This window comes from Carassius gibelio, chromosome A25 (genome assembly GCF_023724105.1).
Source record: "Carassius gibelio isolate Cgi1373 ecotype wild population from Czech Republic chromosome A25, carGib1.2-hapl.c, whole genome shotgun sequence".
Classification (NCBI taxonomy): Eukaryota; Metazoa; Chordata; class Actinopteri; order Cypriniformes; family Cyprinidae; genus Carassius; species Carassius gibelio.
In genome coordinates, this window is record NC_068395.1 from 9,189,580 (window position 1) to 9,212,373 (window position 22,794).

The following is a 22,794-nucleotide window of genomic DNA, read 5'->3' on the forward strand; positions in this document are numbered from 1 at the left end:
GGACAGGATGATTTGTTTTTCTTTCTCAATCCAAGGAAGCAAATCCCAACATGTCAACATTTCAAGGACGAATCTGAGCGAAAGATCTTGACGTATTGTGAATGATTGCAGCGAGTCATGTCACAGTCTGAGCTGAGATGGGAGAAAGAATCACTGCTCTGTTTAATAATGTATCTGAGAAACTTCTTCAAAGAGCCAATAATACCTCAATCTCTATACATTACAGGCGGGGGCATTCGAGCACATCAAGGCTGTTAACAAAGTCCCTAGAAAGCGGCAATCTTTTTCGGTGTTTGTTGAATTTTTTATAACCACATCTATAAAAAAAAATAGCAAAAAAACAGAAACTGCAGCCTGAAACAGAGTTTCCATCGGACACCTGTGGGATCAGACAAATGTATAAAATCTAGAGACATGCCTGAGAAAATGACTAGCTGAATACTTGTTTTGTACTGTAGTTGACTAGTATTATGGTATTTTATTCTGAAATTGAAAAAAATATATATTTTACCTGCTATAGTCAGCAATTAAATCAATTTTTGAAAGAATTTTTTAATGCATTTACACTACAATTAAAACATTTGGGGTCTGTAAGATTTGTAATGTTTTAGAAAGAAGCTCATCAAAGCTGCATTTATTTGATCCGCATTTTTGTTTTCAACGCTTGCATTCTATTTGAATATATTTTAAAATGTTATTAATTTCTGTGACGATAAAGCTGCCATTACTCCAGCCTTAAGTATCACATGATCCTATTTTTGTGCAAACCATGATATGTCTTTTCAGGAACGAAAAAGCAAAAACAAAAAAAAAAGAACGGTATTTATTTTAGAAATAGAAATCCCTTGAAACATTATAAATGTCTTTACCATCACTTTTGTTCAATTTAGTGCATCCTTGCTGAAAAGTATTAATTTATTTAAAAATGTTACACTGTATGTGTATATAAAACATTAATTACATTTATAATTGTAATAATATTTGATAATATAATGTAATTTTTAAATCTTGGCGTTATTTTGAAAGTCTTATTGGCTATGTAACAGGAATAAAGAAATATCATTTTAAAGAAATAATAATTATTTTAGCTTCATTTTAAACAGTTTTTTCATTTCAATTTCCAAAATATAATCAGTTAAACAAAATACTGAATTTAAAAAAAAATACTGAATACTCAAAAAGAAAAACTTACAAAGTCAAATCATCCATTGTTTTCAAAACACTGAAACTGATTTTGAATAAAAAAAAATTAAATGCATAAAAAAAAAAGAAAATTAAGAGGAAATGAGTGATGTAAAACTTGATATAAGCCGGTGTGTTTCTAGGGTGCTGTTGGTGGTTGCCAGGGTGTTTGTTAGCTCATTCCTAAGTCTCAATGCATGTCAAAGTACGAGATGTTGTCTTTAGCAGGCACCAACTAACTGATTACCGGTCCAAATGTGTTGCTGTCGAAACTGTGTCCGTGATGGTCCCCTTCGATCCACAGATGTCCATCTGGAACTCTTACATAACAGTTTTTATATCCCAGCGTTCTGAAAAATAGAAAAACAATTATGCGTTAACACAGTAATGGATTCTGGCTGCTTTCAGTGCAGGAAAACACCAGGCTGTTTTTCACTTTTCCTTGTTTATGTTACAGTTGACCAGCTGCATGAATCCACCAATCCTGTATTTGGCTCTTGGCCCGCTCTCTAAATCTAAGATCAATAATTAAAGTTTGCACAGCTGCTGCAGTCTTTGTTTTATATTTAAGTGACTTTCTGACACAGCAATAGCTCATATCCATTGCAGGCGGGGCTGTGAGCGCTTTAGAGCGAGAGCGTGAAGGAAATTTCTGATTTTTAATGATTGTTTTTCTACATCGGCCATCACAGAACAAAATTAACTTCCTCTTCATACGAATCATCTCGAAATCAAACTCTCGAAGTCATCAGGCCTGGGATTCCCTCAGCCGTACCCCGAGATCACCCTGAGACGTTATGTTTTTGGCCTTGAATGCTTTGATGAGACATTAATGTTTAATGACACTTAGGGCTAAATGGTGCATTTGTGCGATACAAGCATTTAAAGAGGACAGAGCCTGAGCTGGCTAAAAACAGATCCTTCTAGCGGTTTGTCTGGTGCTACAAAAGCCTGTTAGTCGGAGTAAACCATTTTCAGGCAACATTTAAGTGGCAAACAAAACATTTTTCGGCCATTAAAACTCTAGAATCAATATTGATGCCATTTAGGACACATCAAACTTAATTTCTACCTTGTTCATAACTTAATTTCAGAAAAGTTACTCGATGAAGTCCCCCTCGATCGCAATGACCCGTTTGATGATCTTCTGCCGAGGGTCCTTCGGGCTTCTGCAAAAGGAGTGAACAGATATGAGATGGTAAGACTACAACATTTGCATGCTGATGACAGAACCGTTCCTGGTTTATCTGAGGATGCTGCTGAGCTCCGAGGATTATGGGGCATTAGGGACAGTTTTCAGAGACCAGATGGGTCTTATCTGCTGGAGTAAGTCAAGAAAAGACTATGAAATGCCGAAATGAAATGTCTTGATGTAAAAAAAAAAAAAAACTCGGAAAACTATTTCTCATATTGGCAAATTCATAATGTGACTTTTAACTAGCAAACTTATGTCTCACAATGATACTTGATATATTTTATTTTAACTTATTATATTTCCAAAAGTCAGTTTACATCAATTTGCAATGACCTATAAAGTCACTGAAAGGTTTTAAAATATTAAAACTATATAAAATGGTCTTTGTTAATGGAAATAAGGCTAAAATAAAATTAAATATAAATAGTATATGAAAATTAGGTAAAATATTAGCAAAAAAAAAAAAAAAAAATAGAAAGAAAACTGAATAAAAACAGAAATATTGTTTTGACAACCAACTGAAATAAAATAAAGTTGAAGTAATAAACATACTACAATTAAAATAAAAATACATTTAAAAAGAATATAAATATAAATAAAAAGCACTAAAACTATACATATATATATATATATACACACACACACACACACACACACACACATATACATACATATATATATATATATATATATATATATATATATATATATATATATATATATATACAAGCAAATTCAAAAATATTAATAAAAACGAAAAGTACATAAATAACACTGTGTAGATAATATGATCTGTGATCTATAATATGTTATGGTTTTTAATGATGTTAATTGTTTTTTTTAACAGTGTTAATTTTCAATAACAATTTTCATCCTAATAAATGGCACAAAAAAGTGATTTATCGCAAAGGAATATAATATATTTTTTCATGATTTTTTCAAGTTACAATTATTTCCACGGCTTTTCCAGACCTGACAATCCTCAGTTTTTCTTATATTTCCAGGCTTTCTGTTAGTGAAACTGATCCCACGTAGCTTTTATTTGGAGCTCAAGTCTTTGTAAGTGCTACATTTGTAGTGTATGAAGTATTTGTTCCATCAGTTTTGACCCGATCCCCACATCATTACCCACAGTGACCCTGACTGTGCCCGAGCCACAGCCTCTGAATCTTTCTGTTTCTGGTTGTCACTCCACGCTTTATGGAATTTCATGTACGGCAATCTTTTCTGCTTGTTGCCTTTCTGTAAGACTGCTTTCTCAAGGCTTCTTATTAGATGACTTCTCACAGCTGAAGTGTGTACTATGGTGCCAAACGTCCCTCAAATGCTGAGGAAGCTCTTTGGTGAGAAACTGCCTGCTTTCTTTGTGACAGTCTGAACATCATGTCTTGAAAATCTAGGCACTAGAACAGAATCTGTTCCTCTAGATATCTCAAGACATCTGTAGGACATTTTGTGTCCTCTTTTGTTGAATAAAGTTTACTTTATTGCTAGTTTTTAACTATATAACTGTTCGACGAGGTCACAAAAATCTAAGACCACTCTTGATGAAAATTCATTTAAAAACAAAATTCAGATTAAAAAAAGAAAATGCAATGAACGGTTCACTTCAAGCTTCCTGTCAGAACCTATGCGATGTTAAATCTTCCAACAGCTCCAGCTCCGGCTCCATCCGTCATACACACACGCCTCTTCTGCAGCAGCCCTGGCGCTCAGCCTGATTTGTGATTTTCATTACCTCTGCGGGCCTGGATGTTGTTGGTGTTTATCTCAAGTGTTACATATGGCATGCTGGGAGAATATAGTCTGATTTGTCAAGTTGGATTTTGCAGTAAATATAAGAGCCCTGTGAGTTAAGAAAGACTTATCTAAAGACTTCCAATATTGATTATATCTTGCAAAAACTGTTGGCCAAACAAGAAAAAAATAATCCAAAATGAGGAAGCTCTTATTATCCAAATGCCTCAATGTTTAAATATAGTCAGAATTAGTCCAGTGGTTTTCAGCTGGAGGGTGCATGTGTGTGTGAGTGAGTATAGCACATATATATTGAACCAATTAAAATCTGAGAAATGCTACTCTGATCTGGTCGACAGCATTTGAATATTGAAATTGCACATCTTTATCAGTTGAAGCTTCACGGGCAGAGCGCAGAACTACAAATAGAAATTATGTTGACAAGGCAAAGATGGAGAGAAAGTGGGAGTATGAAAGTGCACAGACGGTAAAAGCGAGCGATGTAGTAGCCCCGCCCCCTTTCGGGTGCCCTGACCTGACTGACAGCTCTGCTCGACCAATCAGCTGCACTAAACTCACGAACGACAGGCAGAAATTTGCCTGTCCCCGGGGAGACTGGGTGGAGGGTGCGCGCGCGCACGAGCGCGTGTGTATCATTAGGAGCGCGGCACAGACAGCTGGAAGGACACGCGCTTCTCCGCTCCTCAGTCCGCGGTGCGCTCAGCATCCTTTCCAAAACAACCGTTTTGAGAGATAACCGACATCTCTCACACTGTCAAATAAAGCTCAAATTCATTTGGATCTAAAATCTCCATAATAAGTCTGGAGCTCGATCCCGCGATTGAGAGGAAAGGAATATATTATGCGTTTCAAACAAGGAATCTTATTCTCTCCGGTAAGCGCGGCTCTCTCACTCTCTCATGACTCATGAGCATCCTGTGTGATGGAGGATTTTAATAACGTGCCTGGGTTCTCTTAGCATCACTTCTGTATATATATTTTAATCATCCGTTTTAATCTTTTCCATATTTTGGATTAGAAAAGCTCTGCGCATCAGTGTAAGAAATGTCGTAATCTCGCACAGAGACTCTACAGGTAAGCAGAGGAATAACTGAAGCCAATAATGAGATGAAAGTGATCAAGAGGAAATCATTGATATATGACTCCCAAAGTTACTGCAAGGGTTTTTAGATTTTAGTGTAATACAATTATAAGGTATATTCTGTAACACGTTTGATTATGAAAAATTATTAAGAAAAAAGTAGTTTTGTAAAAGTTATCAGTATTGAACAATGAATTCTTCAGTATGAAAATTCAGGATTTATGCAGCAACTTTCAGCCAAACTGTATTATTTTTACACATACTCATCTGGATGTCTAAACATTATCTTATACAAGTGTTTAGAATTATTTCTGGACAATTAGATTTGATCATGCACAATAATCCATCATAAAATGGTCTTATAAATCTTGCTTTATCACTGTGTATAAAATTTGTGATGGTCACAGGTGTTTTCAATCGCTACAGTGAAATGTAACAAATATATTTTACGCCACAGCTCATACAGCACCTCATTTTAACAGACGTCATTCGGTTTCTTCTATTCGTCATCTTAAAATATAAAAACATGCCATCTACAAACTAAATACCGCTTCCTATGTCAGATAGTAAAAGAGGTTGTGATGCAGCAATATAAAACAAACCGGCTATGAACTGGAGTTTCCTTCGATAGTTCATGTAGTTCTGGAATAGGACACTTAGTGATCTTATAGTAGTACAGTTGTATGTTAAAAAACATTTGGCCTCTTTTCTGGTATGCTGTTACAAAGTTTGTGTTTTTGGATCGGAATCAAAATGCAATAATACAGGTTAATGCAATATAAAAAAGGACAAGGAACCAAAAAGGGACATGTATTTGGTCTAAGCACCACTGATTTAAGTTATTTGCTTCTACCTCATGTGTATGAACAAGGTGTAGATGAGTAGAGATGAGAGAGAGAAATCAATAAGGACAACAGAAGAAAAATGCTAACATGTCTTGAGACAGGGCTGAAGAATATGTGACAGAAATAGCTGACATATATCTATAGGGATTCTGTCAGCAGTGCTGAAGCGTAATTAATTGCTGTTGTACGGTGTGTTCACCAGCAGTGCGGAGCAGGTGAGAGCTGGAGGACTATATAACACACACACACACACACACACTCTCTGATGGTGCTTGTGTCAGCATAGTATCTTAGCTAATTATACTTCACCCCAGGCATTTGAAGTGACACCATGTAGTGTGATAGGAAACAATGCTGATGTATTACAGCAGACTGGGGAAAACACAATCATGTAGTCAGACTCATAACTCATGAAGTAAACTTGGTTATATTGTACAGTTTTGAACACATAGAACAGAACAGAATAAAGCAAACAAAACAAAATAGAATGGCATGAGCAGAATGGAACAGAATAAAGAGTGGAGAAAACAAAACAAAAGAGCAGAACAGAATATATTATAGTAAAACAGAATAAATAGAACAGAGGACTACAACTGAAAAAGCAAAACGGAGTATAACAGGGTAAAACAGAACATAAATTATAACTTAATAGTACAGAATATAAAAGGAATAGAATAGAAATACACTGAAGAGAAAACAGTAGAAGTGACTAATCAGAGTGATATAGAATTAGACATAGCAGAACAGAATAGACCAAATTAGAAAAGAGCAGAAAAGTGTATTAGGATTGAATGGTACAGATAAAACAGAAGCGAATGGGACAGAATAGAGCAAAACAATGAAATGCCAAACAGCCAAACTACAGTAGAAGTGGTCCTGGTCACATGGTCAAGGGCTAAACGTTCAATCCATTAACTTAACCATCAAAAAGAGTCTTTTTGGGTTTTAAGTATTCTGCCCACCTCACATGTATTTCGCTCTTGCTTTCAATCACTACGCAGTATGAAACAAAACCTGAGCAGCCCCCTCAGATCCACTCCGTTCCCTAAACACAAACCAAGGAGTTTCGCAGTCTGTTACGCCATCGTAATGTGACAAGGTGTCACCTCCAATTCATGATGTCCCCCCGCACACGCTTAGCTAGGGATGCTGTCCCGCTGCCGAAGTATGGCAAGATTTCTACTCATTCCGGCCTTGTGAATAAAACATAGCACAGCAGGGCCACTTTATGTGGTGTCTGTAGCATTAGATGAGTTGATGGAAAAGAGTGTGTGTGTCTATGTGTGTTAGTTTCTTGCATACTTTCTCTAAAAGAGGCAAACCATAAATATTTCAGGTAAAGTGGTTGGACTCTTGACTCCAGGAAAGGAGCGGTTGTCAACAAAAAGCTGTGATTAATGCAGACAAACAGTGGAACTGCTGTTGGTACTGTTCAGACAAAACACACTACAAACTACAAACTGAAAACTTGCCTAGAAAAGCATTTGGTGCTAAACGCACACAACATCTTTGACAGGAAGCCAATCACCACATAATTCATGTTTAAAAAATGGTGGGATTTTGGAAATGTCACTGTGGGTGATCACTCCACTTTTCTGTATTTGTTAGGTATTTCCAACATTACTCCCAACTTTGGCTTCAGAACACAGTTTACACACACACACACACACACACACACATCCACACACACACACACACACACACACACACACACACACACACACACTAAAAAAAGTGTTGATGAATTTAATTTTAAATTTGAAATGATTACAGATTTAGTCTGCTTTCTTTAGATAAGATAACATGAAAATTTGAAATCTCAATTATTTTATTCTACTGATCAATCAGTATTACATTACTCTAATGATGCATAGAAAAAGAACAGTGTCAAATAAACAGAAAGTAAATATTTCCCAGATAATAAATATGTTACACACATTTACAATACATAAACACATATTTTATAAAATGGAAAGTCGAATCACATTAGACAAGCAGTAATAACAGTTGTATAAACCACAATTAATCACTGACAAAATCATGTCATAATATTGTTTCATTTATATTACAGTATATACATCTTGGAAAATGCTGTGCATCTGTGCATGTGTAATGCATGTGTGAACCCATGATGCAAGCTAACTGGACTGAAATAGTTTGACCTGTTGACCCTTTCCAGCATTCAGCTATAGAAGCACTCTCTATTATTTTAAATCCCTGTTTCACATAATGAAGTGAGCACAACACTCATGAACCGCAGCTGAGGGCTATCTATTAGCTAAGGAGGACACATACATGAACAAATCAAAGTAGTGTGTGTGGGCATCTTTAGAGCAAAACTCTTAACAGAAAATAGACTGAAACGGGAAAGATGGAGATGTGTGTCCTTGTGTGTGCATCACTACTTGTTCACAGTTATGTTCAGCTCAGTGCATCCATGTTGTGCTTGTCATAGCAACAAAGAGCATGTTTTCTGCAGATAATGGCAGTTCACATGTGATCAGAATTGTTGGTACTTGGTAAATAATGTATGATTAAAGAAGGCTTTGAAAATAAAAAAATTGTTAATCCTTTTCAACTTTTATTTAAAAAATCTAACCTTTCATTGGAGAATAATAATTTAAATGGGGGGGGGGTATCATAATGAAATACATTTTTTTTTCTTAAGTTCTTATGAGTAAAATATATCTGAAATATATTCCAATTCATATTCACAATTTCGAGCACTCCAGGGTGATTATGAACATGAAATTATCCAGCCATGGCTTCCTGTTTCACAATATTAATAGGAGGGGAAACAAAGGGCAAATTCCAAATTAATCACCCATCACAATGATAAAAAACAAATAATATATTTCTCATGTGCAGCAAAAGATAACTGAGCTTCACAAATTAGTAAGTGGCTTTGAGAAAAGAGCTAGAGCAGTCAAAAATCCCATTTCCACCATTGGGGCAATAATTAAGAATTTCCAATCAACAGAAAATGTTATGAATCTGCCACAAAAGAGGACATGTGTCTGTATCGTCCTAATGCACGGTGAGATGGAGAGTTTGTGTGGCTAAAGACTCTTCAAGGATCACAGCTGGAGAACTGAAGAAAAAGGTTGAGTTTCAGGGTAATATATATATATATATATATATATATATATATATCAAACAGCACCAAAATACATCAGACAGTAAGCAGCTTCTGAAATAATTTTACAACCTCATAATTTGTACAGTCGTTGGAATAAATGGTGGTCTTTGCACAATCCTGGCAAAAAGCAGACTACAGGACCAAACAGATGGCTATACAAGGAGAAAGGAAAAAAAAATGCTCCCACCTGCTTGTGTTGACTCTGCGCCATAGTCGGACTAACATAAGTACACTGTCCTACAGGAGTTCTTCTGCAAACCTGCTCCTAGTGATACTGACAGCTTCATCTAGCACTGGCAGGCGGCTTTATGCCTTCTGTCCTCAAGGTTGCAAGCCAACCATAATTTCAACATACGGATTTAGATGTATCAAAGATACACTGAGATTTTGTGTAAGCATCCACATTTTTATATTTATATTAGGGCTATCAATCAATATCATTAAGCATAAACCTGATCACAAACCTCACAGTGCACAGCAAATCCATTTTGTAACCGAGTAATCAATCTGCCCAAGACAGACTTAGAGCGCTGTATTTATAAGACGGCCCATCAATTTGATTAAAAACTGATTTATATTAAATGCAATTGAAAACACAGACCACATCAGATTTTGTCACTTATATAAAAGGTTAAAGAGCAAGTTAATGAATGAGGGATAACAATCGCTCGTGCCACTGCAATTGCACAAACAAATATTTAATGCAAGAGAGCTGCTCACAGTGTTATGCATTCAAATATAGTTTTAGTCAACCATACAACAGATACAAAGCACAGAGTCTGAGTTAAGAGACACATTTTAAAATGTCTTAATTAACTTACTGTGCCCATGGGCAGCTGCCACTGAGAGACAAAATGCAGTGGTTATTGCTGAGCCCTTTGGGATAGCACTTCATTGTGAAATAATTGCCCCTATGTGCATTCAGCTGGCTTTTATGTCTATTTATGAGACAATAAAAACCAATATTAGCAATGCCCTTACTTAGTATGCTTGAATAACAGATTTGAAAGAAATGCAAAACACAAATGAAATGTGTTAGGTATGACGAGAAATCACAGTTGTTAAATTGGCTTTCATATAAATGTGGTTCAAGTAAATTATTATATCCCCAGCGCATCATAGTGTAGAAATGAAAGCATGTTACAACAGATTTAAGTGTCTGGCCAGTCAGTCGCCAAATAAAGCTCATTATCTCACAATTAGAAAATGACTGAGCACTACTGATACTATAAACCCAGGCTAAGAATGTGATGTTGTGATGTATGTACATTTTCTTTACACCTGCCCTCATGCACATAAAAGCTCTTTGACATTTACATATATAATGCGAGAGCGGTCCCAGTGGTCACACGATAGATGTGGGAAGGTTAGGCATATCAGGTCAAACCAGCAATAATGTATTATTTGATGACATGAAAAAGTAATAATACCTTCACAAATATGGCCTTAATATATCGTCATGCTCCGAAATGCCAATGTGGCTCTTCTTGAGGCTAATGTGACACCGTATTCATTACCTATCTCCTGTCTCTTATTTTCCACAGAAGGGAAGTGACGCGTGTGACTGACTGAACATAATAACGATGGCAGACAAGTGGTCCGTCCCCCACAGGAACCTGAGCTCACCCTGCAAATTTCCACTTTCCCTGCTTCTGTTCCTTTAAGGATACGCTGACCTTCACATATTCAGCCTGAATGACAACCCAAAGCAGGGCAAATTGAAAGGTTGCTACTCTCTGCCAAGGACCACAACAGGCGAAGTTGCTGCTTTGGGGTAATTGACATCAGCAGAAATACACCCTGTTGTCATAGCAAATGATTTGGTGTTTTCGAATTTAACGCCTCTAACACCAGACCCCATAAGGACCAATTACAAGCTGAAGAGAGGAGGACCAAGATGAAAGATTTGTTGTTTGCAGTCTGTTTGCTGGCAGGACTTGCGCTGACTAACTCAGTTCAGGCCTCCGACTGGAGGGCTGTGTGCCTCAAACTGTGCAAATGTGAAATTCGACCCTGGTTCTCTCCCTCGTCCATGTATAATGCGGCTCCGACTGTGGATTGTAATGATCTAGGACTTCTGTCTCTGCCTGAGAGGCTGCCATCAGACACACAAGTACTTCTATCACAGGCCAACAGCATCGCAAAGATTGAGAGTCCCTTGGACTATTTGGTAAACTTAACAGAGGTAGACCTATCTCGAAACAACATATCCTCATTGAGTGATGTCTATCTAGGTCACCTTCCACAACTTCTGTCTTTGCATCTAGAGGAGAACTGGCTAAGCAGCCTTCATGATAACTGCCTTGAAAACTTCCCAAACTTACAGGAGCTCTATGTTAACCACAACCTTCTCTCCTTGATCAGTGCAGAGGCTTTCCGAGGGCTTAACAAGCTCTTGAGGCTCCATCTTAATTCGAACCAGCTGAGGGCCATAAGAACAGAGTGGTTCCAGGATCTTTTCCAGCTGGAAATCTTGATGATAGGAGAGAATCCAATCACCAGAATACAAGACATGAATTTCAAGCCCCTGATCAATCTCCGCAGTCTTGTGCTAACCAGAATGAACCTTACTGAAATCCCTGACAGTGCCCTGTTTGGACTTGATAAGCTGGAAAGCGTGTCATTCTATGATAATATGTTCCCAAAAGTACCTCAAGCTGCTCTCAGACAAGTGCGGAACCTCAAGTTTCTGGACCTTAACAAGAATCCCATAGAGAGGATCCAAAGGGGTGACTTTGTGGACATGATCCATTTGAAAGAACTTGGTATTAACAGCATGCCGGAGTTAGTTTCAATCGACAGTTTTGCTGTGCACAACCTACCAGAGTTGACCAAAATCGAAGCAACGAACAACCCCCGACTTTCCTTCATCCATCCAAATGCATTCTCCAAACTCCCTAAACTCGAGTCCTTAATGTTGAATAGCAATGCACTCCGGGCCCTTCATCATGTCATGGTGGAATCCTTGCCTAACCTTCAGGAGGTGAGCATGCACTCCAACCCCATTTACTGTGACTGTGTCATCCGCTGGATCAATATGAACAAGACCAAGGTTCGCTTCATGGATCCGGATGCCCTCTTATGTGCAGGGCCCTCAGAATTTGAAGGTCGTCTTGTCAGGCATGTGCACTTCCGTGAAATGGCGGATATCTGCCTACCACTAATATCTCCGGAAAGCCTTCCTGATCAGGTCAATATGGGTGCTGGGAATTCAGTCTCTCTACACTGCAGGGCATTCGGCGATCCTGAACCTGAGATCTACTGGGTCACACCTTCAGGCGAGAAGATCTTACCTCAGATGTTTACCAAGAAGTATCACCTGCATCCTGAGGGAACGTTTGATATTAACGGCATCACAGAGAACGAGGCTGGGCAGTACACCTGTGTGGCCCACAATCTCATAGGTGCAGACATGAGATCTGTCTCAGTTGTTGTAAATGGGTACTACCCACTGCCGGTAAATGAATCCTTGCAAATCCAAGTCAAAGGGATTGAGCCACATTTGGTGAGGATTTCTTGGGTGCAACCCAAGGGCAGTCTTGTGTCGAATATTAAGTGGTCAACAACATCACAGCAGCCCTCCTTGCAGTTCACCGCCCATGTGTTGTCAGATGTAAAAACGTTCAACCTCACACACTTGCAGCCTCTGATGCAGTACGAGGTGTGTGTGGAAATTACGGACCTGCAAAGCAGATATTTGAAAAACTGCATAAATGTCAGCACCACTGAGGTTTCAATAGGAAAAACTGATGATGGTATCAGGGACGGATTGATAATTGGCATCATTGCGCTGCTCCTGATCGTGTCCGCAGTATTCTGTTCGTTCATTTGCATGTTATGGAGGAGTGATCACCTTTACAGGAAATTACGAAATCAGCAGTCCGCGCTATTACCCTCACACATTAAACCAATATGAGGGTCAAGGGCTAAAGCCAGTGATGCAGAAACTCCATTTGAGAGAAGAGCAACAGTTTGTGATGCAGTGGACACTGGACTGTGTCTCTAATAACTCTCTCAATCTTATACCGACTCACACCTTTGGATCATTATGAAATGGATTCTGTGTGGTTTGTAGTCCAAGACATTTCTTGCTAAATCTGACATTGATTGCCAAGAAGTCACTTATTGTTTAAATGTCACACTTCACTGGGAAGCATGAAGAGAATCGTTATTTCATGCGGGATCAAAGAACAGCACATGAAAGGTTGGGCCTGACTATTTACTAAGAGCGCAAAGCATCAGTGGGCGAGTCTTTTTATTGTGGGCTTGTAGCAACACTACTTGTGTGCTGTGTCATTGGTAAAATAAATAATGTCAAGTTTATGATGGACTACGCTTGTAGAATAAATCATAACAGTAAAACCTGTACGACACTTTGTGATAAAATACATTTATACAGAAAATGACAACTTGTTTTCATTGCAAGTGTTTTACTCTTAAAATGCCTTCATTTGACTTATTACACTGTCAACTGAAAAGACATAAATATAAAAGATACAGATGAGATGCACAAGATGAAAAGAAAAATGTGAAGTCACAGTTTCATGAAGTAGATATGTGGGTGCATCATTAGCTTGAAAACCTTTTTAAACGTGGCAAAAAAAGAAGTGTATTTTAACCAAAGTCTAAATATCAGATAAAAATAACCTTTTTTATATATATACAGAAACAGAGGCTGCCCGAAAAATTTTATGTACCTGGGGAATTTAAATATAAGAAAACAGAGGAAAATGAGGAGGTGAAGTTTTACAGTGTGAAGGTGGGGTTTGGGGAAGAAAAAATTCACAGAACTCATTGACTTTAAGTCACATCATCTTCTCTTTCACTAAAAATCCAATAGGAATTCCAACGCTAAACTCCCACAGGTGATGAATTGCCGTCACAGAACAAATGATGTGGGGGATTTATCAGACTTGCATGCTCATATATCATAGGGGGTTTTAGTACCAAACAAAGGGCCATTTGTCACTTACACAGGAGTTAAATTAATTCAATTCAAGTTTATTTTTATAGCGATTTTCATGATACAAATCGATGCAAAGTGACATGTGTCATAATATTTCTTTATGTTAAATACAAAAATGATTAAAACCATATTTTACGAAAATATAAAAATGATTTCAGACTGTACACATGCTCAAAGAAGTTAGTTAGAAGTGGATCTGAATCCCCATTATTTAACGGGGTCAAATGACGTTGCTAAAAAGAATTACATTATTTTGTGTATTTGGTGTAATGAAATTTGTTTATGCAGTTTAAGTAAAAAAAAAAAACAACAACATTATTTTCAACATAATGTACATTATTGTTTCTCCTCTTTGCCCCGCCTTTCTGAAAGCATCGATTTTCACAAAGCTCAACATTCTGAAAAGCGAGGTGTACACTGATTGGCCAGCTATCCAGTGCATTGTGATTGGCTGAATACCTAAAGCCTGTGACGGAAATGTTATGACCGTTAACATACTGTCATGCTGTTGTCCTGGCACAATGTGGCAAAAACAATAAAACCCATTTCAAACTAAACATTTGTTGCATCCAGTAGGGACATAATTACTAATTATGATGACTCATACTGTCTTTTTACGCATTGCGTTGCATCGTGCCATGTAAACATAAAACCATATCTGCCTCTGTGATCGGAGAAATCACAAACAACAAGCCCTAGTCTACACTGCTCAAAACTTGCATTTGAATCCTCAAATCAATGGCAAATCCTTCAAATATGAAAGCATACTTTCATAGGCTGAGTCAGCATTAGTTGTCAGAATACCGACACTGTAGGCTGCTCTCCTAGGAAACAGTCCACATTGCGTTGCTCACATCTAAATATTTGGGTTGAACTGTTCTGGATCAGTGTTGCAAATAAAACTTAACCACTGATTTCTAGCCATGTCCTCTTTTGGTAGGGCCAAAGAAAGTAGCTATCATATTCACAACGAAACACACAATGTCTCCACGACAAGGCGGAAAAAATGTTGTACCTTCTTTCTTTGCGAGAACATTTGGGGGAGTGTTTAAACAAGGCGTTTAGAAGGGTGTGGACGAGTCTTAACTTTCATAAAGAATCTTTCTTTGGGTTCGAGACTTTAGTCTTTGCAACTTTAGGTATCTTATCTATTCACGAACAGCTTCTAACACACCAAAGAGAAAGGAAAACTTGATATTGCATGACCCCTTTAAATAAAAATCTGGCATAATTCAAATTAACTATACGAAAATTGCACTTGTCGATGTTGGGAAGATGACAGAAAATTATGAGTTATGCCTGTGTCACGTAAGAACTTCAACTCATTAGTGCATTTTAGTCAAAGACAAGTTTGTCATTAACTGTCCTCAAGTTAGATATTCAGACTTTCCAAGTTAAACTGAAAACAGCTTTAGCAAAGATGGATAAATGACCATATGAAGTGACAGTGGGTGATAGACAGTGCCTCCTGCAGACAAAAATCAAAAGAGGGCAACATGAGAATCAATCAACCATCAACTTTCATCAAAAACAAGAACACTATAGACTAGTATTTGACCCATCAAGAAAATCTATTCACTCTCCATTAATTTCCAACCACAAAATGCTGCAAGTAATATAAGGCATATGACACACCGTGTGTGTACAGCAAGACGAATTTCCTCTTAATTAAGTGATATGGGTTTTTGTCATAGCACATCGTGTCATTAACACCGACTCCCAAAGACAATGAAAGTTAAAGCAATAGTTCAGCCAAAAATGAAAATTTTGTCATTACTTACTCGCCTTGATGTCATTGCCAAACCTTTATGACTATTTTTGTGGAACACAAAATAAGATATTTGAAGAATGTTGGTAACGTTTTTATGCCCACTGACTTCCACTGTATTTCTCAAAAAAATCTTATTGTATGTTCCACAGATGCAATTTTTATTTATTGTTCTAGTGACCTTTCAGCATTATTGCAGTTTACTAATGACACTTTAACACAAAACATTCCAATGCAACAACAGTACTAAACAGCCCAACAATTATCTTTCTATTCATCCATCCGTCCAGAGCAAGAAAGAGAATACTTTAAAATATATAGAAATTATATATATAGAAGGGGTTGATGCATTCCAATATAAATATTACAATAAACAATAATATGCAATTATTTGATTAATTAATACAGTTACATTTCCATATACAAATAAATAAGTCTACATTAGACCTCAACATTTGACTTGGACAGTAAAAGTCAGATTTAATCAGAAAGAATAGCAGACTGTGGCTCTTTGCAGGGCTGGAAAGACTGTGCTTAACTCTCCACTTTGATGGCACATTTTGTAATGAATAATTTACCTGGCTCTAATGACCCTGTAAGCCGACCCGTTCAAGCAGCACCGTCGTTCTGAACGAGGTGATTACAGCAGTGAGCCAATGTGAGATGCCAAGAGAAAAAATGAGCACAGTTCAGGGGGAGGTTAGAGAAAGCCTAGCGACAAACCGCTACTGTATTAGTATTCATCCAAGCTAACAAGTTTTTCTTGGCATAGGAAATGAACAGGTGTTTCATCTTTGTTTAATGACGATCGAAACCCCTTTTTATATAAAAAACTTAATTAAACTACTAATGACCGAATGGGGCGTGTATCTTAAAGCAGAACCTGTCAGCCAGAGCTCTAACCATGGCAAATGATATGTTTAGTGAATTATCAATACCTTCCTTACTCCTTTGATGTGCATGGTGAATCCAAGTTCATGTTACTGCATAAAAAGAGACATATTCCCTGACGTATCAGTATTTTGACAAAACACATCCAATGTCCTTTCACTCGTTGGCTTCACACATAGTCACTGACTGAATCATGCCGAGAACCTTGAAAGCTGCAGGCAAGAGCCGATATGATACATCTCTAGCATTAAAATGTTGATTTATATCAAGAAAAATTAACAGTGTTTAGCAGTGTCACATCAGTTCCTTTAAAACAGATGCTAGTGTTTTTACCTTCACCCAAAGCTGCAGATGAGTGGGGGAGTTATTATCATTTTGTAAATGTTATTATAATTAGAATGTATAAAGTTGATAGATCAATGAACAAATGAATAAATATGACAATACGACTTAAAATTATTAAAGTGCATTTAAGTATTTTCAGTCTATTTACAGCATGTTGCCTAAGTTTTAAGTTTTCTTTCCAGTTATGAATTTTAGTGCTTAAACTTATTTAATTTAGTTAACAAGGGAACAATTCAAATTTTCATTTCATTTCTAATTTTCAAGTGTTTCATCTGATAATTTATTTATTAAAAATACATGCCAGTATTATAGTAAATAAAAGAAAATCATAAATTTTACTGAATTCACTGTAAATTGAGACCCATTTCAAACAATCGTAAATATGATCTTTCCAACTTAATTTAAATGCAACATTAGCTGTTTTTTTTCATGTAGAGAAAACATTGTTTGCACTTCTGTTTCCCATAATAAATCCTTTTCTATGAGCAGAAAGAATTTTTTTTTTTTTTTACTTTATTTTTCTGATGTCCTTCAAAAATGAAAAGAAAAACGAGGGCTGATATTAATGCACCCTATAACCACTTAAATTATTGATGACATTTTAAGGGTCTGAAAAGTAAAGGCTTTCAACAAGAAGATTGAACAAACAATGGCTGATGGACATTGTTTAAATATTTGATGCTGGAATTTAAAACGACTATTACTGTGCAGAGCCATTAGCCAAACTCACCGTGTTTCAGTGATGGGATCCACCGCCTGACCGTGACTCAAGCTGCCAAAGTCTCTGTAACCAAACACCATTAGCCTTGACAGCAGACACAAGAAATAGACATTCGTAAATCATGTCGCCCAAATTCAATTCAGCTGAGCAAAATCAACTTCATAATGTAAACCACGTCTCAGGTCATGTCTTCCAAGGTATCATAGTCATAACACAGATCTGCTTCATGCACCCCTTCACATAATAACACTATACATCACTCCACTTCCCAATAAAAACAAACTCACACTTCATTTTATGTGTGATCATATTACAGAGCCGCTCCAATATATGAACAGATCAGAAACGCTGTTTGATTTAATGTGGGCAGATTTTTGCACTTTCATTTGGATGAGGATTTGTGAGAAGGCCTGTGTGATTTGATTGTATACGAAAAGGGCTGCGATGAAAAAGTCTAGCGATTACACCGTGCAGCTACATTTTGAGCACAACAACTCTGAACAGAACAAACTCCATCATCTATGAACAAACTATAACAACAAAGGAGAACTGAGAGAATTTCAGACTTAAAATCACACTGAGTGACAGATATGGCTGAGTAATTCTGTGCTAAAGCAATGATGAAGAGTTGATGTGTGGTAGTGCTGATGTACAGATGTGTGAGTCCATCAGTATGATAGAGGACTGACACCATGTGTTTGCATTGCTTTTTTTTAATTTAAAGCACTTATACAATAGTCAAGTACATCTGTACTTGTATTCTGTTGGTACAAGGTGCAAGTCAAAGCAAAAAAAAAAAAAGAAAAAAAAAAGGGCTGCATGAGATAATATTCTTCATAAAAATGTAATATGACAGTATCATGGTGTATGGAACAGTGATGGTATCAGCAATAATGCCATCCGCATATCATGGTCCCAGATCTTTCATTACACAAAATAGTATTTTGTGTGTATACGCCTCTAAATATCTCACTAAAGCACTAGTTGTCACGGTTTTGCTAAGGGAGGAACTCAGGTGCAGACAGGAAGTAACGAAACAGGATTTATTTAACAAAAAGGGGAAAACAAAACCCACGAGGGGGAAAACAGGACTAGGGCAGATACAACAATAACTAAACAGGACTGATTAATCAAGATAAACAAAGACTCAAAACAGGAGAACACTAGCTACAAATAACACTCACGGTTATACAGGATACAATATCTCAATAACAGGTGAGGAACACACAAAATCACAATCCTTAGGGAACAAATCTCAATGAACCGACGCAAGACAGAGCACACTAGGAAAGCTAAATAGGGGGAACAATCAAGACACGACAGGTGGCACAGATGGGATAATCAAGACACGACTAGGTTAACAAGGGGAGCGGGGCAAGGGAACGAGACAACACAAGCACATGGCCCAAAGGCAAGGCCATGTGCTTGTACACAAAACACGGGTCTGTCATGATCCTGCCTCAAGACTAGGAAAAATCAAGGACACGAGGGCAGAATCATGACAGAACCCCTCCCTTAAGGAGCGGCTTCCAGAAGCTCCTCAAGGGAACATCAAACACGAGACATGACTGACATGACGGACTGGGACACCGACACAAACCAACAAGACATGACAAATAATAACAAAGGCAGACATGAATACACGACGGCAGGGTTAGGGTGACAAATCAAAAAAAACAAACAGGGAAGGGGAGGAGGCGGGACCACAAAGTTCATGGAGGACAGACCAGGGTGAGTGGGTGGGGCAGGAGTTTTAGGAGGACGGGACGAAGGCTGACGACGGGGGGTACGGGCAGGTCTGGGTGGTGAGGGGCGGGGAGGGGTCTCGGGACAACTGACAGGGGACATGATAGGAGCAGACAAGGGACGCGGGGCAACACTTACGGGACGCGGGGCAAGACTTACGGGACGCGGGGAGACGACAGCTGGACACGGGGGGACAACATCTACTGGACACGGGACGACAACATCTACTGGACACGGGACGACAACATCTACTGGACACGGGACATCCACGGGACACGGGGCAACATCTACTGGACACGGGGGGACAACAGGACACGGGACATCTACGGGACACGGGGCCACATCAACAGGATACATGACTACATCAGCAGGACACGGGGCAACACTCACGGGACACGGGGAGACGACATCTACGGGACACGGGGAGACGACATCAGGACACTCGGGATTTCTGGGGACAGGGTCTGAGGACAAGACAGGACTGACGGGGACTTCTAGGATACGGACAAGACTAGACAAATAATCTGAAAAGGCTTTAGCCGCTAAGACAATTGGCATCTCCTTACGAGATGAGAAACACTGTACTAAAGTCCTTGCTGCAGAGTCGGCCGCGGCACTCTCCTGCGCTCTCACGACTGCCGACTTGCATACTGCCCTCTTCTTTGCCGGCTCGGGCACGCCAGCGCTCACCGCTGCTGGCTCGGGCACGCCAGCGCTCTCCGCTGGTGGCTCGGACACGCTCACTGCTGCTGGCTCGGGCACGCCAGCTCTCTCCGCTGCTGGCACGGGCACGCCAGCGCTCTCCGCTGCTGGCACGGGAGGAGACAGGGTCACAGGACCGGCAGGCCCCCTCTTCCTCCTCTTCCTCCTTGGGCGCGGTGCAGAGGCCACAGCTGGGTCAGAGGCGGGTTGGGGGAGTTTGGTCTCGGGCAGGGACGCCGAAGACTCAGAAGTTGACTCCCATGAAAACCGTCTCCCTCGTTTCATGGGGAGACTGCTGGCTGTGGAGGGCCCCCCTAAGGACTCTGGGAGGGGCTTGCCTGATCCCCCAGGGTTGCCACAGCCAGGACACGACCCTCAGGGATCGTTGGCAGCTGGGTAGGTGGAGGGGACCTCTGTGGCTCCTCCTGGGAGATGCTTTCCCACAGCCGGGCATAATTACGGAGGACCCATTCCCCCTCAGGCGAGTATGGGAGGGTGACCCCCTTCCTGTCGGTGGGGGACGACGTCCAGCACAGCCTCCGGAACTCCGCCTGACGCTGAAGCTCAGAGGCCCTCCTGCCTGCTGAGTTCCTTGGTGGTCGGTTCATTCTGTCACGGTTTTGCTAAGGGAGGAACTCAGGTGCAGACAGGAAGTAACGAAACAGGATTTATTTAACAAAAAGGCGAAAACAAAACCCACGAGGGGGAAAACAGGACTAGGGCAGATACAACAATAACTAAACAGGACTGATTAATCAAGATAAACAGAGACTCAAAACAGGAGAACACTAGCTACAAATAACACTCACGGTTATACAGGATACAATATCTCAATAACAGGTGAGGAACACACAAATCGCAATCCTTAGGGAACAAATCTCAATGAACCGACGCAAGACAGAGCACACTAGGAAAGCTAAATAGGGGGAACAATCAAGACACGACAGGTGGCACAGATGGGACAATCAAGACACGACTAGGTTAACAAGGGGGGCGGGGCAAGGGAACGAGACAACACAAGCACATGGCCCAAAGGCAAGGCCATGTGCTTGTACACAAAACACGGGTCTGTCATGATCCTGCCTCAAGACTAGGAAAAATCAAGGACACGAGGGCAGAATCATGACACTAGTGAAAATGCTTCTGTTTTGCATTGAATTTGAAAAATGTAAAACAGAAGCATTATTATTATTATCAACAACAGCAACAATAATATAAAGTTATGATGATGATGAAGATATTAATATTTGACTGACTGTAACTAATCAATAACTTTTTTGCAAATCATGTGTAATTAAAAAAAGTTGTTAAAATTGAATTTAAAAAATGAAAATGCAAACCTGAAGAATTAATAACAATAATAATAATAATAATCAACTGAATAAATATATTTAATATGTGAATGTTAAAATTATTGTAGGACATTGATCAATTAAGTAACTATTGATTAAATGTTTTTCTATTAATTTCTTATACAAATGCGTAGTTTAAAAAGTGCATTTGAAAATTGCAAAGCAGAAATAATAATATTATTATTATTATTATTATTATTATTATTATAAACAACAACAATATAAATCATGTGTAGTTAAAAAAATAATTTAAATAAAAAAAGCAAAACAAAAGCACTAATAATAATAATAATAAAAATATTAATAGTATAAAATAAATACAAATATTTAAATATTTGATTTAAGGTCACCTAATTTCAAATAATGTGTAAAGAAAATAAATACATTTAAAAAATAAAAAACAGAAGCATTATTATTATTAATTGTGAATCACAAATCAACTTTTGTAACACACAGTATTTCTGATTTTATATACTGGCCTGCAGAGAGCACAGTTAAGATATCCTGAGGTGTTATCCAATCCTTCTTGGGTTCAGTCCCCACCAATCACAAAACACAAGACCAGGACACTGTCAGGAGAGATTTGCAGGATAAAGTCAGTCTCTCTGGTCTCCAGGGCATCTAACGTCACCTGGGGCTAGGATGTTCCCAGAGCTGTAAGCCTGAACCCAGACAAAAATCAGCTTCAAAAGAAAACTACACTAGGCTTAAACTAGGCAAGAACCCAGGAACACGAGTCTGTGTAGCTGAAGTTCCCAATGAAAGTTTCAGATTTGACAAGTGTTCAGAGCACAGACATACTGAGAACACACAGACGTTACACAAGAGAACTCAAGCCAACTCCAATCTGGCTATAAATCTGGGCATTAATTTTACAATATGATTTGAGCAAATTAATTATTGATGGAAATATAAACGCTGTGTACAAGCACGAACTGTTCTTTCCTCTTTTTCTTCAGCAGTTTATGGTGACTGCAGGAGGAAATTACTATGATTTTAATATGAGAAACTAGGGAGCACATTTTCAGATACATTAACGTAATTCATCCACCATCTACATTATCACCAATCGCCTAAGGCATCATGGGACGATGTCCCATTAC

General features: G+C 38.6%; 2 protein-coding genes across 3 annotated transcripts in view; one reads left to right on the forward strand and one right to left on the reverse strand.

The window, feature by feature from the left end:
* Positions 1-1,108: 1,108 nt before the first annotated feature.
* The window catches only part of LOC127946668 (mitochondrial inner membrane protease subunit 2-like), a 59,664-nt gene continuing 37,978 nt past the window's right edge, over positions 1,109-22,794 (reverse strand). Inside the window, exons 3-4 of one of the 2 annotated variants that reach the window (XM_052543376.1) lie at positions 2,255-2,351; positions 1,411-1,532 (exon numbers count right to left, since the gene is read on the reverse strand). In XM_052543376.1, coding sequence (XP_052399336.1) covers positions 2,282-2,351 — 70 coding nt within the window. In that variant the 3' untranslated portion in view covers positions 1,411-1,532; positions 2,255-2,281. Of the gene's footprint in view, positions 1,533-2,254; positions 2,352-22,794 lie in introns of both variants that reach the window. The other variant, XM_052543374.1, reaches the window with a different exon arrangement.
* LOC127946667 (leucine-rich repeat neuronal protein 3-like) lies at positions 4,781-13,603 on the forward strand. Its single transcript, XM_052543373.1, has 2 exons — positions 4,781-5,009; positions 10,745-13,603. The coding sequence occupies exon 2, from the start codon at positions 11,098-11,100 to the stop codon at positions 13,114-13,116; it is 2,019 nt and encodes a 672-aa protein (XP_052399333.1). The 5' UTR covers positions 4,781-5,009; positions 10,745-11,097; the 3' UTR covers positions 13,117-13,603.

What these genes read in the sequence shown, in the direction of transcription:
- LOC127946667 (XM_052543373.1), top strand. Translation starts at nt 11,098, where the DNA reads ATGAAAGATTTGTTGTTTGCAGTCTGTTTGCTGGCAGGACTTGCGCTG.